The sequence below is a fragment of the Camelina sativa genome, chromosome 17, assembly GCF_030686135.1.
Source record: "Camelina sativa cultivar CO46 ecotype springtype chromosome 17, ASM3068613v1".
NCBI classification, from domain to species: domain Eukaryota; kingdom Viridiplantae; phylum Streptophyta; class Magnoliopsida; order Brassicales; family Brassicaceae; genus Camelina; species Camelina sativa.
Window position 1 is genome coordinate 9645766 of NC_141896.1, and position 19358 is coordinate 9665123.

The 19358-nt window shown below is 35.1% G+C and overlaps 1 protein-coding gene and 2 pseudogenes across 1 annotated transcript; all 3 read right to left on the reverse strand.

Annotated features, from left to right (window-relative positions):
• Positions 1 to 2185: 2185 nt before the first annotated feature.
• On the reverse strand, positions 2186 to 5914 carry LOC147923449 (uncharacterized). The gene is made up of 4 exons (XM_087496446.1): positions 5747 to 5914; positions 4560 to 4703; positions 3247 to 3353; positions 2186 to 2759 (listed from the first exon to the last, which is right to left on the reverse strand). Exons 1-4 carry the CDS (start codon positions 5912 to 5914, stop codon positions 2201 to 2203), a joined length of 978 nt encoding a protein of 325 aa, XP_087352572.1. The 3' UTR covers positions 2186 to 2200.
• Positions 5786 to 6953, reverse strand: LOC147923450 (F-box protein At1g20360 pseudogene; annotated as a pseudogene).
• A 10816-nt stretch (positions 6954 to 17769) lies between these two features.
• On the reverse strand, positions 17770 to 18855 carry LOC104759335 (putative diphthine methyl ester synthase pseudogene; annotated as a pseudogene).
• Positions 18856 to 19358: the final 503 nt, after the last annotated feature.

Consider the following 19358-nt stretch of genomic DNA (forward strand, 5'->3'; position numbering starts at 1 on the left):
TGGACTTAGTGGAGATTTTTAGAGAAGATGAGCTTGGGACTATGTACCCGAGACGAGTTGTTGTGTAATTTTTCTTTTCTTTTTTAGTTTTTGTTTTTAGCATGAGAAGTATCTCCCTTTTTCCTACCAAGAAAAAGCAAGGTACCTTTCATAAAGAAAATACTAGATAATGGCCCGCGCTGGTAGCGCGGGGAAATTTTTATTTTATTTTGTTATTTGTTAATATTATATTTATGTTGTATCATTTATTTACATGTTATATAATATAGTACTATATGGTGATTTATGATTCATATTAACCTACTAATAGGTAGACCTGGAACTACTACCAATACTTGTATTCGACCCATTTTTCGGTTTGTATCCGTCCCGAAAAAAGGTACCTGCAACTTTAGAGTCGAGTGAAAGGTATAATAATTATATTATCCGTGAATAATGATCGAGTATTGGATATTAATTTAATTTTTGAGCGTCTCGTTACCCGTTTCATTACCCGTTTTATTACCCAACTCATAAATACACGTTAATATTTTGTAGAATAATGTTACCAGTGTGACGAAATATCTATGTAAATTTGGATTTGTTTGTTACAAAATAATAGTAGAAAATTTATTAATTCTATATATTTTATAAAATCATATATTTAATTACTTAAGGTCATATTCTGATTTTGACCCGTAGTTGGTACTACTATTTTGGTTTGGTGCAATATCAAATTCGTTAATTATACATTCGGTAAAGCTAAAAAACCCAACTAAATATGTATTGACCCGTGATTTGGTATTACAAATTGATGTGATCGTGTTTAGAGATCTTAATATACCAAATTTACAAATTGAAGTTATTGGTATAACATGTTATATATTAATTTTATAGGTGAAAATTACAATTAGGTTATGTATATTATCAACATTATACACTTAGTATTGTTTATATAGTGAATATTGTGTATAAACAATTAAGTTTTAGCCAATTAAATAGTTTGTTATTATTTCTGAAGATTTATGAAACAATAAATAGAGTTTTATTATTTTGTAAACAAATCTAAACTTTTCTTTTGTTAGTTATTAGAATAATTAAAATATTATAGCATTTTCATAATATGTCACACCAGAACTGGTTAAATTTTTAACAACATAGCTTAAATAAGTATATAGATATATTTTAAAAATATAAACAATGTTGTATCCTAATTTTAATATATATTTGTTATTATTAAATGATTTCGATATGTAAATGTTTAATCTTAGTCTTATAAATAAATTTAAGTTTTATAGTTTTTTTCAATAGTTTGTTATTGTTTCCTAAGATTTCTGAAACAATAAATAGAATCTGTTTAGTTATTTTATTACATAATTTCAAAATTATTTTATTATTATTTTATTAAATAATTTCGAATTTTTTTGATTAATGATATCTTGTAATCTAATAAATTAATAATTACTATTTTTTTGGATAATCATTTTCGGGTTACAACAAATTAATACTAAAATTCTGTTATTATATTTTGTATTAAAATACAGTGGCATTTTGTGTAATATTTTACATGAAGTAGGGTTATTTGTTTAAAGGTTTACTTAAATAAGTATGTAGATTCCCCATTCGGTTTCACCACCAATGGTGTCCTACTTGTGATTCCACAGCGAGTTTGGAAATACACAATAGAACTTCTACCAATATCCTCCTGATGCCCACACAAAGGTCATCTTTTAGTTTACAAATTATGAATCATTAACGTTGTACCGGTTTTTCAAGCTAGGATGTTATGCAAGTTTTTTATATTATATAGTTCACTTAATTATATAACACGAAACTAAAAGGGTTTCTGAATATTCCCAACATGAAGCACATATATGCAAGTAGAACAAACTAAAACTGGAGCTAGGAAAAATGCCAAAAAAGACATGAGTGGAGAAACCAGGCTAGTCTTTAATTCCGAGGCAGAGAAACAGAGTACTCTGTTGGTTGAGACAGACTTCAACTACTTGTGCCAATGAGTTGTGCTACTTGCGAGTTGCAATGTTGGTTAGTTTAGCTTATGAAGATTGGCTTTGAAACTCAGATCAAATACAAAAAAAAAAAAAAAAAAAAAAAAAAAAAAAAAAAACAAAAAATCTAGAAATAATAACAAAAAAACATTACAAAATATGAAATCATGGAAAAGTCTAGATACTTAAAAAAAAAAGGTCAAAGTGTTCATCTAATATTCATATGGTAGTTCGAAACGGCACAATGGACAAACATGATTGGTGGCAAACCACTCGAGGATACAACTATCGTCAAACTCGTGTCCACAAGGTAAGGTCGTCACGACTCTTTCTCCCATCGTAAACTCATCAAAACATATAGTGCACTTGTCGGAGCTGGACATCGTCGTCTTCTTGTATACTTTCCTTGGCAAAGACTCAACCGCAGACTTACTCGCCGGTCTAGATCGCATATGAATGGTGCTCTCATCAATTAATGGTACTCGCATATACATGGTAGGATCAGTTGGAGTGAACTTAAAAGTAATATAAATTAACAAAGCCCAATCTGGAGAATAGTTAACCGAGGGATAGAGGACATCGATGGCAAGTGTAGTGAGACACACTTTTGCATAATCAACCTGAAAGGGATTGAGACGGACATCGTCCTCTAAGCAATTCAGTTGTACCCATCTATACCTTGAGTAGCTATCATGGATATCTTTGGCAGGCAAGGAGAAAGCAAGTACTGTCCGGCAATCTCTTATAGGTTCTTCAGACATTAGATACTCGCTTCGACTTTGATTCTTCCCGTACATATTACAATACAAAGTTAGTTATTTAGAAAACATGTTTAAGATCATAGGATTTAATAATATAATATTTTTAAATATATTCAATTATAAAAACTTATAAAATAATATTTAAATTGCAAACTTATAAAACTTTTACTAAAATTCAAAATACAATACCAAATTTTTATGAAACAACAAAAACGTTAAAGATAAAAAAAAAACATATTACTTAATTAAAGCACACAAACATTTTATTTTATTAATATATAGTTTAATGTCCAAATTTATTTCATATATTCTCAATCAGATCCTCTTTTAATTTGTGAAAAATTGTTTGCAAAAAATTGTATCCATTCACAGCTTGCCACGTCAGCTTAGAATTGAGCCAAAATCAATACTACATCAAGAACTAAAAAAAGTGTTCTAAGCCACTATTCATTATTTTCTATTTTTTTTTGGCTAAGAACATCCCCTCATGTTTTTACTGTAAAGATGGCCTTAGGATACTCGCTTCGACTTTGATTCTTCCCGCGTCTTCGGGTTTAGGAAAGTGGTCGATTTCATGGTTGAGGGATAATACGAGTTGTGATTTTAGGGTTTATCTTCTCGTTGTTGCAATGTCGTCGTCTGTTTATGCATGTTTTATATATAGGGGCGGTGGGACTCTTGTAGCTAGGTATGGCTCGGATTAGGTTAAATGGAATTTGAGATTTTTTTTGTTTTTTTATTTAATGGTTGTTTTGATTTTCGCCAATAATATTGTTGTTTCCTTTTTGTTAAGTATGGGATAATGACAAAATATATCATTTCGTTGTTGAAACAACAATTGCCAAATCCTAAATGCTAATGCTTCATTGGCACTACTTCCGTATTCATTGAGAGGGGGTATTGAATTTGTATTTTAAGGAGGGTGTATTGAAACAATGATTTTGGAGGATTCTATGGGATTTAGAAAATTTGGAAATTTTATAGATTTTAGGGAAGTTGATATGATTTATGGGAAAATTCTTTCAAATCCCACCTAAAACCATGAGATTTGGATTTATGTATTTTTAACTAAACAAATCCTCTCAAATCCTCCAGAATCCCTAAAACTTATTAAAATCCAAATCCACAAACTGTTTTGAATAACAATGGATTTTAAAGTAGTTTTTTAAATCATCAATTTAATAACAGTGGATTTCATGAGACTTTATAAAATTCATGATTGAATAACATAAGATTTGTAACTTTTATACAAATCACCTAAAATGTCAAGTTGAATACACCCCCCTAAGGGATTTGGTGGGATTTGAGTATTTTAGGATTTTGGAAGATTCATTGAGCTTTTAGAAGATTTTTGGTTATTTGTTAGAGTTTTTAAATATTTTTTAAAAAATACTTTGTGATTTTTTTTTATCAGAACTCCGCAGTTAAGCGTGCTTGGGCGAGAGTAGTACTAGGATGGGTGACTTCCCGGGAAGTCCTCGTGTTGCATCCCTCCTCCTTTTTTGTGAAGTGACCTTAGTGCAGTGGCCAAAGGTAAGTCCTTAATGCACAAGGCACCATCACACCCGGGATCGAGTCCCGCTTCCTACGAACGTAGGGATTAGGCTAATGGGCCAATAGGCCGGCCTGTTGTGGCCCAATAGTTGACAAAAAAAAAAATACTTTGTGATTTATTATTAGATTTTGGGAGATTTTAGGATACTTTATAACCAAAAAAAATTGCCTTTAGAATTCAGATGACCATGATAAATGCTCTCGACCTCTCATCAATTTTTCATGAGACTGTTCAATCAGCGTATTCATCACTTACCTTGCACCACCTGCCTCCAGCGTCGGAAACCACCACTTTGACAGGTTTAACGACGAGCAATTCATGTCTGTGTTCAGCGACAACGTACACAACAACCACAATCATCATCATCACAACAACTTTAACGACAATTTCTCTATGGTACTATGCCGTCCAGAGGGTATGATTTTGAGGGAGAATAATTTCAACTAAAAAACAATTCAAAATCTCCTATAATCATTCAAAGTAGTAGTTTTTAAAAAAGTTGTGATATTTTGAATAACAGTAAATTTCAATTAAGTTTTAGGGGGGTGTATTGGAACTATGATTTTGGAGAATTTGATGAGATTTTGAAAATTTAGAATTTTGATAGATTTTAGGGAAGTTGATATGATTTATGGTGAAATTCTTTCAAATCTCACCTAAAACCATGAGATTTGGATTTCTATATTTTTAACTAAACAAATCCTCTCAAATCCTCCAGAATCCCTAAAACTTATTAAAATCCAAATCCACAAATTGTTTTGAATAACAGTGGATTTTAAAGTAGATTTTTAAATCATCAGTTCAATAACAGTGGATTTCAGGAGACTTTTAAAAATCCATGATTGAATAACATAGGATTTGTAAATTTTAACAAATCACTTAAAATGTCAAGTTGAATACACCCCCCTTATAAATCATTGATTAAATAACAAGGGATTTTTAATTATTTTAAATGATTTTACATAAATCCAAGTTGAATAACATAAGATTTTAAAAGATTTTTAAAAATCATCAATTGAATAACAAGTGATTTTAATAATACTCTAAAGTCTTCTAAAGTCTTCTAAAATACCAAGTTCAATACCCCCTCTGAGATAATGGACCATAATTGAGCCTATTAAAAGGCCATTTGTATTTTGTTTTTATGAAATAACATAAATTTGAGATTGTTCAATTGTCTTCTCTCCACTTCCATTGTATTATTCAATCATTTTTTCAAAACATATTATCTCCTCTCATAGGTAAGAGTTTTCAAGTTTCTTTTTGTAGTTTAATTGCAAACAAAAGAAAATTAGAAATTTAATTAATTTATTCACCCATTACTCATTAGTTTATTTTTCTTCCTTTACAAAACACCTAATCGAATATACGTTTCTTAATCAAATGAGTCCCATAATTGCATTCAGTTTGGAGATGCGTAGGTAATTGGAAGCTACAATCACCTTCTCCTGCTCATCCTCCTCGACAAAGAACAAGGAGGGCGTAAACGTATAGTAGTCTCGGTTGTTTTTGTACCCACACCAGACAGATCCAAAAACTCTCCAACTGTTAGCTTCCATGTCATACACATGAAGCCAACCAAGACCATTGTAATAACTGTCCTTCTTCATCTCCCTTACCACAAGGCACTTGCCATCGTACGCAACCACGTTCCAACATACAAGTTTTATGTCCTCCATGTATACGTTCTTGATCCTCATGGTGAGGGTCCACTTGGAATTCCCAAGTAGTGTGTAAACTGAGATTGTTTCTTTCGTCCCCGATATCAAGGTCAGACGATTGTTCTTCTTGTCTTCTGCAAAAAGCGGTTTCGTATCTGATTCTCCACGATGGAATATGGAAGGAATCAAGCGTGCTTTCTCTGTCTCCGGATTGAAAGCTATGAGGCTCCCATCGTTTCTCAACCAATGAAGAGTGCCGTCCAAGTAAACAGGTTTCATCCGCGCCATGAGATCACTTTTGGAGGTGGTGGTGATGGTCGTTTCCGATAACCTCCAAAAATATCCGTCACTGATCTCGAACGCGTACACCGTTTCCGTCTCGAGTATGCATACGATCTTGAATCTTTTGGTGGTTTGACTTCGATTTACCGCAAAACCGACGCACATCGCTCTCTCCGTACGAGCAGCGTTAAGGCGTGCAGGTCTATTTGGATCACCACCAACTATCGTAGGCAAAAGCTTTGACCCCGAGTGATCCAGGACTCGAAACCTCTTTGTGAGGGGGTTTGCGACGAAGAGATCACCAATGTATAGTAGGAGAAGGCCGGAGCATGAGCCGAAAATGTAACATCGATCTTTTGACAAATATACTTCATCTCCTCTTGACTTAGAATCGCAGGAAGAGAAAGACTTGCATAAGACGTAATGTGCGCCATAGTTGATGAGGTGAAACAAACTGGATCCGACGACACGGGAAGAGTATCCAGATTCAAAATTCGGATCGTCGGATATATGGGAGTTGATCGATCTATTCGTGCATCGCATCATCGCTAGAGATTTGGGGTCCAATCTGAAGAGAATATCGTCGAGAAGATGAAGAGGTAAGTCATTCATGATCAAAGATGGATCGAAGTGAGATCTCCCTAGTTCTGTTTTAATTTGCATGTTGATTTGATTGTCCATTTGTCCTTGTGTTACTTTAGTACTGGCCAGCCTGTTATATAGACAACAAAGTCTGTTATGAAAAGAAATAACAATCAATTACAAAGAAAATAAAAGAAAAAAGTATCAATTTAATTTAATATATGAAATCATGGAAATTCAAAAAGGTTATATATCTATAGTTTTTCTAGATTGCAAAGTAATTTTTAGTTATTAATTTGAGCAATATGTCACCATATATATATCCACAGTAATAAATATTAATTATCTCAAAAGTTAGTAATCAAATAACAATGAATTAATTTGCCATGTAGTTTGCATTTCTAGATCGGCCGCTACCATCTCCATGGATGATGATGACACGAGGATCATAGGGAAGTTTGACTACACACACAAAAAAAAAAAAAAAAAAATCAAAAAAAAAGTTGGCATTTTTCAAAATTCTACGGAAGATATAGTAATTGTTATTGAATTTTAAACCGGTAGTAATATTGGTTATTGAATCTTGAATGGTAGAAATTGTCAACAGTTTCAATTAAGCTGGGTCATATTGGTGCGATTTGGGAAATGGAACCATCAAACCAGTTTGTACGGAAATGAGTTATAATCAGCATGAAATTCAAATCCTAATCAAACGGATGTAGTCTATAAATGTTTTGAGAAGTTGTATGATAAACCTGGGATGAGTTTAATTTGTTGATTCATTAAACTGACGTTTCTTTGAGTTAGGCCTGGACTTAACGACCCAGTTTTCTCCTTTGGCCCTTAGCTTCGGAGCCAGGTAGTCTCAGGTTTCTAGTGGATTGGTGATACGTCGTAGGTAGTGATCACTCCGACGTGCTCTGTTTTATTTTTGTTCTCCATTGTATAAAATGATCAGTTTTTATAGAAATGAAATGATGGACTTATCTTTCCGGGATACAGCATGAACTACATGTTAAGTTACAACTTCAACGAGAGTTACTAGAGTCTGAAGCTAGAAGAGCAGCTGTGATATTGAAATCACCCTAATCAAAATTTTGAGTTATTTTGGCTATGGTTATTATGATTGTTCTTGTGTTGTGAGACTTGAGTTTATTTTTCCTTTACATTCAGTATGTTTGCTTCTTTTATTCATCGCTGATTTAAGAACAAAGATAGTGAGAAAAATCTACAATACTTGAGTATAAATAATTGTATCTATATCTTATAAATGGTTATTTTGACAAACATTATTCACTATCATTAGGAACATTAACTCTAGTAAATTGTACATATATATCTTGAAAATTTTGGGCCCATAACTCAAAACTTCATGTAGTCCATTTTTATTTGAATTTAATTAATTAAACAATTTTCATGTCTTTTTTTGATAAAGTTTAAGTATCTTTCATTTAATCTCTATTTTCTATTATTATGAAAATTACAACTGTATATTTTATCTAGATTATATGATGTGGCGATGCTTGTAATGTCTCAAAAATAGATTATAATTTTTTCAGTATATATTACTTGTATTAGCTCTAAAAAAGAAAGACCAAAAATAGCTCTAATAAATAATTTGAATAATTTTCCCCCAATATATAGAATAGGTCTTTATAAAACAGCTCATAAATAATTTATTGTGTCTCTTATGGGGGAGTTGATGCATACATTTGTCAAACTAATACAATGAACTACCATGAATTTTTTTATCTTTGAGAAATTTTAGAGATAAGTATGAAATATTCCTCAGATGGAAGAATTCAATTTTGATAAAAATAAGGATTGGTAAGAAAAAATAGTACTTTGAATGGCTTATAATGATAAATGATTCCAAGTGTAAACATACCTGTATAAATAAAAGGGAGCTGTTCTACTCTTAAGCATCAGTTTTGTCTCTTGTTAATCCAAAGCTTTTGAAAAAATGGTGAGAAGTAACAAATATCGTCAAAAGATAGAGATGAAAAAGTGAAAATGAAAATTGAGAGCAACCTTCAAATTATTTTCTCTAAAAGAAAGTTTCGTCTCTTCAAGAAAGCCAATGAGCTTTGCATATTGTGTGGTTCAGAGATTTTGATGATTGTGTTCTCTCCCGGTTGGAAAGTGTATGTATGTATAATCACAATCAAGGGTAGTAACTACCAAAGCCTGAACAAGGCCACTATCGAGTGAATTGAGTAGATTGGAAACTTGCAAAATATGAATAGCCATAGGGAAACGTTTCCAGACAAGGCATGTTTATTATAAGCATAATATGTTCTTATTAGGGGTAGATTTTTAAAGACCTTGAATCACCAAGGTTAAGGATCTATTAAAGCATCCTAAACATGATCACTTATCTATATATATAAAGTTAACTTTGCTCACTTCTCCTTCCTCCACATCAGCATCCACCTAATCATTTTTTTTTTGCATAAAAAATACTATTTTTAATATTCATTCATTGCATATTTATTACTTATAATTAATAATAGTAAAAAATAAATAAAAACGAATTAACTAAAATTAATTAAAATTTTAAATAGTAGGGAGTGTTGGCTTTGCCTGAGCAGGGAGAACCCTATGTGGTTTATACAGATGCATCTAGAGTTGGTTTGGGGTGTGTTCTGATGCAGCATGGGAAGGTGATTGCCTATGCATCGCGGCAGTTGCGGGTGCATGAAGGCAACTATCCTACCCATGACTTGGAGATGGGTGCTGTAGTTTTTGCCCTGAAGATTTGGAGGTCTTATCTTTATGGTGCAAAGGTACAGGTGTTTACAGATCATAAGAGCATGAAGTATATATTCACTCAGCCTGAGCTGAATTTGAGACAGAGGCGGTGGATGGAGCTTGTGGCAGATTATGATTTGGAGATAGCCTATCATCCTGGAAAGGCTAACACGGTTGCAGATGCTCTGAGTCGGAAGAGGGTAGCTTCGGCTCAGGAGCAGGAGATGGAGTCACTGGTAGGGGAGATCAGTGCTTTGAGCTTGTGTGCTGTTTCACAGGAACCGTTGGGTTTGGAAGCAGTAGATAGAGCAGATCTTCTGAGTAGGGTGCGGTTGGCACAGGAGAAGGATTTGGGGCTAGTGAATGCCTCTAAGGATGTGGGTTCAGAGTATCAGGTCTCAGATAATGGTACTATCTTGGTGCACGGTCGGGTGTGTGTGCCCAAGGATGAGGAGTTGAGACAGAAGATTCTGAGAGAGGCTCATGCGAGCAAGTTGTCTATTCATCCAGGAGCGACTAAGATGTACCGTGATCTTAAGAGGTACTATCATTGGGTCGGGATGAAGAAGGATGTTGCTAGTTGGGTTTCGAGGTGTGATGTGTGTCAGCTAGTGAAGGCTGAGCATCAGGTTCCTGGCGGGTTACTGAAGAGTTTACCCATTCCTGAGTGGAAGTGGGATATGATCACAATGGATTTTGTGGTGGGATTGCCAGTGTCACGGACCTTTGATGCTATTTGGGTCATTGTGGACCGGTTGACCAAGTCAGCACATTTTCTGGCCATTAAGAAGACTGATGGAGCAGCGGTCTTGGCTAAGAAGTATGTGAGGGAGATAGTCAGGTTGCATGGGGTGCCAGCGAGCATTGTCTCTGATAGGGATTCCAAGTTCACTTCGGTGTTCTGGAAGGCGTTTCAGGCAGAGATGGGCACTAAGGTGCATATGAGTACAGCTTATCATCCCCAGACTGATGGACAGTCAGAGAGGACGATCCAGACGCTGGAGGATTTGCTGAGGATGTGTGTGTTGGATTGGGGTGGCCATTGGGCAGATCACCTGAACCTGGTAGAGTTTGCTTACAACAACAGCTATCAGGCGAGTATTAAGATGGCTCCTTATGAGGCTTTATATGGGAGGCCATGTCGTACACCATTATGCTGGACTCAGGTGGGGGAGAGGAGCATGTTTGGTGCTAGTTTTGTTCAGGAGACCTCAGAGAAGATTCGGGTTCTCAAGCTGAACATGAAGGAGGCTCAGGATAGGCAGAGGAGTTATGCAGATAGGAGGAGGAGGGATCTTGAGTTTCAGGTGGGAGACAGAGTGTACCTCAAGATGGCCATGTTGCGGGGTCCGAACAGGTCATTGTCAGAGACTAAGTTGAGTCCGAGGTATATGGGTCCATTCAGGGTGATTGAGCGGGTTGGACCAGTGGCATATAGATTGGAGTTACCTGAGGTGATGCGTGCATTCCATAAGGTTTTCCATGTGTCTATGTTGCGGAAGTGTCTCCGTGAGGGAGAGGAGGTGTTGGCTAAGATTCCTGAGGATCTTCAGCCTAACATGACTTTGGAGGCGAGACCAGTGAGGGTTCTCGAGAGGAGGATCAAGGAACTTCGGAAGAAGAAGATTCCTTTGATGAGAGTCCTGTGGGACTGTGATGGTGTTGAGGAACAGACTTGGGAGCCTGAGGCAAAAATGAAGGCAAGGTTCAAGAAGTGGTATGAGAAGCAAGCCGCGACTTGAGCTTGTTTAGCCTGGTCCCATCTGTAATCCGTGGCTGGAGCGGGAATGGAGTATTCCAGCCCATCTCTCTTGTTACTCGGTCGCTTGGGGTGGTTGGTTGTGCGACTCAGTAACAAGATGAGGTGGTGTTTGGGGTACAAAGTTTCCGTGAGGCGGGGTTGTGAAGAGAAGTTTCCAAAAGTGGAAAGTTTCCAAAAATGGAAAGTGCTAAATATGGAAAGTTTTGCGGGAGTCAGAATTTGTCCATTTTAGCGGTGGGAAGCCTTGGAGGGGATTTTGTGCCTTTGTGGCGGACTTTCGAGTCAGAGTGTCTGTGTATGGTGTTCTGGTTAGACATTGTGTGGCCTTTGTGGCGGACTTTCGAGTCAGAGTGCCTGTGTGTGGCGGTCTTGTTAGACATTGTGTGGCCTTTGTGGCGGGCTTTTAGCCAAATTGTGTGGCCTTAGTGGCGGGCTTTTAGCCAATTGTGTGGCCTTTGTGGCGGGCTTTTAGCCATTTGTTGGCCTTTGTGGCGGGCTGTTTAGCCAGAGTGTCTTTGTGACGGTCCTTCGGGACAGATGGTCTTTGTGACGGTCCTTCGGGACAGATGGTCTTTGTGACGGTCCTTCGGGACAGATGGTCTTTGTGACGGTCCTTCGGGACAGATGGTCTTTGTGACGGTCCTTCGGGACAGACGGTCTTTGTGACGGTCCTTTGGGGACGAGTGGCCTTGGTGGCGGTCCTTTTTAGGACATTTTGTTTGGCCTTGGTGGCGGTCCTCGTGAGGACATTTTTGTTGGCCTTTGTGGCGGCCCTTGTGGCGTATATATGATCCTTGTGCGGTCATGGGGTATCCCGGTGTGGGAATATGTGGTTGGTAAGACATTGAGATGTTTTACGCGAGCCACAGGAAGGAAACCTGGATAGGGATAGGACTCAGACGTGTTCAGAATTGTTTGCTCGCGACTCTTGGGGGACTTAGGTTCTCCTAGTACTGCCATTTTTCAGAGACTTTGTGGCTCGGGAGTATGGTTGGTATATCGACTCCGGATGACGATCCGGGGCGCGCTGTAGGGTGGCAACCCGAGAGACGAGTTTGGATTTTTCCTTATATCATTTGGCATGCAGACTTAGGTCTGATGAGGAGCCAATAAAAACTCAAGGTTTAGGCCTATGAGTAAAGGAAAGTCCAAAAAGTCAAGAGCAAATGACGCCTGGAGCGTGAGTCTATCGCCTAGAGGTGACCTTCTGTAGATCGGTCGGAGGAGTGCAGGCCGTGGAGACGGTTGCACGAGAGTCCTTGACTGATGGTTGTTCGAGATTCGAGGACGAATCTAGTTTGGTGGGGGAGAATTATAACACCCGCAAACCAATTTTTGGTATTTTGGTAAGGGTGTCGATCGACACCTTCTTGTGAGGCATCGATCGACACCAGTTGTGGCCGGTTTGGTCGGTTCAATTTTAATTGTCCGGTTTGCGGGGTTGGTTTAGGGAAAACCCTAGCTCGGGTTTTTAAGGAGGGAGCTCGAGTTTTCTCCTCTTTTGGCCGCTTTTGTCAAAAACAGAGAGAAAGAGGAGGAAAGCTTTGTTCTTGAGTTCCTGGGAGTTTTTGTGAGATTTTCTTGCTGTTCTTGGGAGATCTAAGGCTTGGAAGGTGTTAAAAGCTTGCTAGGAGTGAGGGAATTCGTCCTTATTGGTCAGAAACTTCCTGCAAAGAGGTGAGTGCATGACCATGGCTTATCTAAGCTAAGATCTCTAGATTCTATGTGATTTGGTGCTTATGTGGTTGTTTCTTTGAGTTCTCTATGATATTTCGTTGCTGTCTGGGCTGGGTTTGGCTTATGGGAGTGCAAGGAGCGGATTGGAGAAGCTTGGAGGCGAGATTCGGAGTTTCTGATCGAGGGAAATCGCTGCTCGGCATCGGTGTCGGTCGACACCAGTTGGGGTGTCGGTCGACACCAACGCGAGGACGGCTCGGGACTTTAGCGAGTGTCGAACGATGCCATGTGGAGGTGTCGGTCGATGCAAACTAGGGTTTTCGGGAGTGTCGGGCAGGGTGTCGGTCGACACCAGTTTGGTGTCGGTCGACACCAGATATTCAGTATCAATCGACACCGTCTGGTGTCGGTCGACACCCCTTGTTCAGTTACGATGGACGTCGCATGCTTTGTATATTGCCTGGTTTGTTTTATTGATTGTTGTTTGTGGCATGTAGAGATCTTATTGCTTGTGTGTATAGCCCAGTAGATGGGAGGATTGCCTCACTGAGTGTTTATCAAATACTCATGCATCTCAATTTGTGTTTGTGGTGCAGGTAAAGGCAAAGTGTGATCGTGGAATCAAGGCAATGAAGAGGAGGATGTTCTAGGGACTCGATTGGATGTTGTCTGGCATTTGCTAGGGTGCTAGAGTTGAGTCATTAGAAACATTGCTAGGTTGCTGGTTTCATGTTTCTTGTTGTTTGGTATGGAGATATTGCCTTGCTATAATATTGGTTTATTATTGGTTTATTATTGGATATTGATTATGTTATTCCGCTGTTGATTGTGTTGTGGTTAGATGGCTAGTGGGTATGGGACCACTAGCTGTAGTTTATTTTAATATATTATATTTATTATTTATTATTTAAAAAAAAAAAGGGTCGGTCATTTCAGTTTTCATGGGATATGAATTTGAAATGAACTTTTTTAAAGATAAAAGGTCAGAAGATTGTCGACAATAATATTGCGACAACAGACAATATATATTATATATATATTAGTAAAATAAGTACGGGATTTTTATAGATTTATCTTTTAATCTTCAGATTATATTCATGTTCAATGATTTTTACTGAGAAATTTTTTAACTAAAATCCCACGTAAAATCGCAAATAGATATAACAAAGAAATATTATCTTCAAAAATATATATGTTGTATATCACAGAGTAAAGTAAGTTTAGTATTTATATAGATTTATACTCAAAAGTTGGAATGAGTATATTTGAGCTCAACTATTTTTATTGATAAGAAATATTTTAAATTAAAGTCCCGCGCGTGCGCGGGTACAAATTCTAGTTAATAGATAAATAGTACTCCTCGTATTAATTGGCATGAAGATGCTGCTTCTTAATCCTGCTGCACAATGTGGAATTTATCTTCTTTGTCGATCCATTCACCACCAGCCAGGTACCTTTCATAAAGAAAAGATTCCTCACTCGGTTTCACCACCAGTGCTTAGAATGATCAGTTTTTATAGAAATGAAATGATGGAGTTATCTTTCCGGGATACAACATGAACTACATGTCAAGTTACAACTTCAACGAGAGATACTAGAGTCTGAAGCTAGAAGAGCAGCTGTGATATTGAAATCATTCTAATCAAAATTTTGAGTTATTTTGGCTATGGTTATTATGATTGTTCTTGTGTTGTGAGACTTGAGTTTATTTTTCCTTTACATTCAGTATGTTTGCTTCTTGTATTCATCGCTGATTTAAGAACAAAGATAGTGAGAAAATCTACAATACTTGAGTATAAATAATTTTATCTATATCTTATAAATGGTTATTTTGACAAACATTATTCACTATCATTAGGAACATTAACTCTAGTAAATTGTACATATATATCTTGAAAATTTTGGGCCCATAACTCAAAACTTATGAAACTTTAAACTTCATGTAGTCCATTTTTATTTGAATTTAATTAATTAAGCACTTCTCATGTCTTTTTTTGATAAAGTTTAAGCATTTTTCATTTAATCTCTATTTTATATTATTATGAAAATTACAACTGTATATTTTATCTAGATTATATGATGTGGCGATGCTTGTAATGTCTCAAAAATAGATTATAATTTTTTCAGTATATATTACTTGTATTAGCTTTGAAAAAAGACCAAAAATAGCTCTAATAAATAAAATGAATAATTTTCCCCCAATATATAGAATAGGTCTTTATAAAACAGCTCATAAATAATTTATTGTGTCTCTTATGGGGGAGTTGATGCATACATTTGTCAAACTAATACAATGAACTACCATAAATTTTTTTACCCTTGAGAAATTTTAGAGATAAGTATGAAATATTACTTAGATGGAAAAATTCAATTTTGATCAAAATAAGGATTAGTAAGAAAAAATAGTACTTAGAATGGCTTATAATGATAAATGATTCCAAGTGTAATACATACCCAGTGGCGGATCTAGAAACATTTTTAGCATGGGGCACAATATAAAGAACAAAAATTATATAAACATGAAAAGAAGCTCTATTATAAATTTAAAAACCTATAAAATTATAATAGGTTTTTTATACTAAATAAAATTTTCATCATGTCACTTTATCAATTTTTTTTTTCAACAAAACAAATTAGACGAAATTAGACTACCCTTTAGAAACCATTAATTATATTTTGGATTGAAATACTGATATATGAACAAATTATCAATTATAATATAAAATAACATAACCCATAAGTTTAAAGCATAGAAAATAGTTTTTTAAAACTAGATAATAAAAACGATAATTCTAACTAGAGAATTTTCCATTGAATAAATTAATCACAAAATAATTACTTCCTATAAAGTATAAACACGTTTGTTTTAGAAGTTATAACTGGAAGAAAAAAACAATTAAAAAAAAAGTTTTAGTTAACAGAGGAAAAACTAGGTCAATGATGCTATATTGCTAAATATAAATCTTCCATCGTTGTTATTACAATTCGCAGGCTTCCTTTGGACAATTAAAAGAAATAATTGTCGGATACATTTGTTTATAAGAAATAAAAAAATTTATATGGGTGTTTTATTTTGGGTTGAAATATTTTATTTCCTTCTTTGATATGACTGGTTTGGCCGTTTGGGGTTAAGGCACATCTTTGGTTTGTAATTAGAGTGGGGCACCTTTCAAAATTACCTATTAGACTGAAGATAATTGAGTAAGTTGTATGAAGAAAAGGAAAAAAAATAAAAAAAACAGTGTGGGGCACGTGCCCCACCCTTCAATGCCTTGCGTCCGCCCCTATACATACCTGTATAAATAAAAGGGAGCTGTTCTACTCTTAAGCATCAGTTTTGTCTCTTGTTAATCCAAAGCTTTTGAAAAAATTGTGAGAAGTAACAAATGTCGTCAAAAGATAGAGATGAAAAAGTGAAAATGAAAATTGAGAGCAACCTTCAAATTATTTTCTCTAAAAGAAGGTTTCGTCTTTTCAAGAAAGCAAGTGAACTTTGCACATTGTCCTATTTGTAATTCCACGGCAAGTTTGAAAATACACAATAGAACTTCTACCAATATCCTCCTGATGCAACACAAAAGATATTTTAGTTTATAATTATGGATCAGCTTGTTGCAATGTCGTTGTCTGTTTATGCATGTTTTATATATAAGGGAGCTAGTTATGGCTCTGATTAGGTTAAATGGAAATTTTTTATTTTTTATTTTATATTTAATATTGTTTTGATTTAATGATTGTTTTGATTTTCGCCAACAATGTTGTTTCCTTTTTGTTAAGTATAGGATAATGACAAAATATATCATTTCGTTGTTGAAACAACAATTGCTAATTGTTAATGATTTTCAATTTGGATTTTGGTTCAGTTTGGGTTTGGCATTTGATTTTACGATTTGGTTGAGAATAAGGATTTTTTTTTTCTTAACTTTATTTTTCGTATACATGCAATTGAAAAACATAGGGGCTCGAAAGTTTCAGTTATTTGAAAACTTTAACAAAAAATACTTGTTCACAGGAAGAATTAAACATAAATTTGTAATATATTCAATTTTGTTTTTCATAGCAGTTGGAATATTTATTTTCATAAAACGATATTGAACCAAATAAATAAGGGGAATTTCCAAACCAATATTGATAAATAAATTTAGCACGTATGATTAAAAAAATTACATAAGAATTCTAGCTTACAGTTACAGTATCAATAGTCTAGTAATTTTAGTTATACACACATGTTACTACTACGCAGTTGTAAAATCAATCATAGTGATTTGTATTTAGTTTTTTTTTTTCCAAAACACAACAGGAAAATCTAGATTTAAACAAAAAACATGTATATTTATATAGAACTACGATAGTACCCGCGCTACGCCACGGGATTGTTTTTTATATTGTTTGTATTTTAATATTTTTTAAAGTAATTTTTGTATGCTGTTTATAATAAAAAAAAATTATTGCCTGTGTTGATTGATTATCATTTTTGATTTTTTTTACCTTAAGAAACATGATTAGTGAACATTAAACAAAATCTAATATTTAAATATTAAAAAACTCTAGATGCCACAAGCATACCATATAAATTTCATAATGAAATTTTCTAAAGCAAAGATTGCCTCAAACCAAAACCAAAAATACATCAATATACTTTTTTCCCATATTCGAAATCACATCATTATTATGCTTATGTAACATCAAAACTACGAGTAAACAAAAATGAAGAAAAGTGTTACACCTATCGGTTCCTAATTTCAATCTCTTTATCAAAAAACATCTTCATTATTCTTGCTCCATTGTGAAGCTTTTCGAACAAAAATACAAGTATTCTTTACTCTTGTGGTCTTTTAGTCTGCATTTTAATATTTATGAAAATCTAACATCTCTTCTTCCAAATGATGAGTCTTGCCTACAATCACAAGTTAATGCAACAGTCTCCAAAATCAACACTCTCGAGTCTTATGGTTCCAACAACTATCTTATGGTCCTCAGTGCAGAGCCCACACACTTTGTGTCTTCACCATGAACCATAAACAGATTCTCCATGCTTTTGCTCAACTTCTAGAAGCTGCTCGATCGCTGTATTAACAGTAATATACCTGGGTGGTTCATACTGTTACTTCCGTCCTCTGCAAATAGATTCAAAGGTGGGCTCTTTCACTCGGATATATAGCAAACAGAGAGTGTGCAGTCCAAGAGAGCGGTCCTTCTCGATCTTCTCATAAAAGCTATCGGGTCTCCAAGTCTCAGTGAAGAACGAGATTGAAACAATCTCTCCATAATGAACGAGATTGTGCAGTACCTCTACATTTTTGTGTCTTAGCTAGAACAACAAGATCACTATAAGTTGTAGCCCTGCAAATTGTACATCCAGCAAAAAAAACAAAAACCACATCAAACATAAATCCCAAAATAACTGCATAGTAGTATCCCACTAACTACAGTAGCTATAAAATTGAATACCGATACATTAAAACTCAAATTTTGAACCTAAAAGGATCACCAACAACGATAAAAGCATAACACGCTTCTTCAATCATATCACCAGCACATACTTCTTCAATATCATTATTTTTTACTTACGTGTTAGCTTTCTCATCACAACTCACTAAACCTATGAACAAATAATTTTCGATTCCTAAAAATTTCCAAATAGACCACATGTAAAGGCAGAAATTTAAGCAGCCCCTCCTTATAAAAGCAGCTAATGAGCACAAATCACTGTTAAAAAATAACCATACATGGAATATACAACAAAAACAAACAAAAATTCATCCAAAGAAAATGAGTAAATATGTTGACCACAACTTTGATAATCCTCAGAAACTCTGATCCAGATTGACGACATAGTTGGAAAAAGAAAATGATAAACCGACTTACGAAGATGTGGTCCTAACCACCTCCCAAAACAATATGGAGCAAAAAAGACATTAAACTTAAACATATGAATTAAGATTAATTTTTTAATTTGATTATCTTATGTTGCCATTGGGCTCAAATCTGTACATATATAACAATCAAGCACCGACGATGTGAATTAACAAAAGCATTAGACTACCATATGCATATATAAAAATAATCAAAGGCCAACCATAAGAAAACATTCAGAAGATCAAATGCAAAAAACCAGATATGCATAAGAGAGAGATCTACTATGCAGTTAACAAAAGGAATGTGGAAGCTAACTAAGTGAAATTTACATATCAAAAACAGATGAGAAACACAGCCATTGACAATAATAGAAGAATTTGGTGTGTGTTACCAGATAAGGCTTGAGAATTTGTTCCAAAGTTTAAAACTTTATTCTCTGCAAAATCAACCACAAAGAAACAGAGAAAAAAAACATCAATA

Bases quoted from the DNA above. Each gene is read 5' to 3' on its own strand.
- LOC147923449 (XM_087496446.1), bottom strand. From the start codon at position 5,914: ATGAAGAAGGACAGTTATTACAATGGTCTTGGTTGGCTTCATGTGTAT. The intron at 4,704-5,746 runs GTGATTGTAGCT...TGGACGGCATAG, and splicing joins AGGAGGATGAGCAGGAGAAG to TACCATAGAGAAATTGTCGT. The intron at 3,354-4,559 runs GTAAGTGATGAA...AGATAAACCCTA, and splicing joins CTGGAGGCAGGTGGTGCAAG to AAATCACAACTCGTATTATC.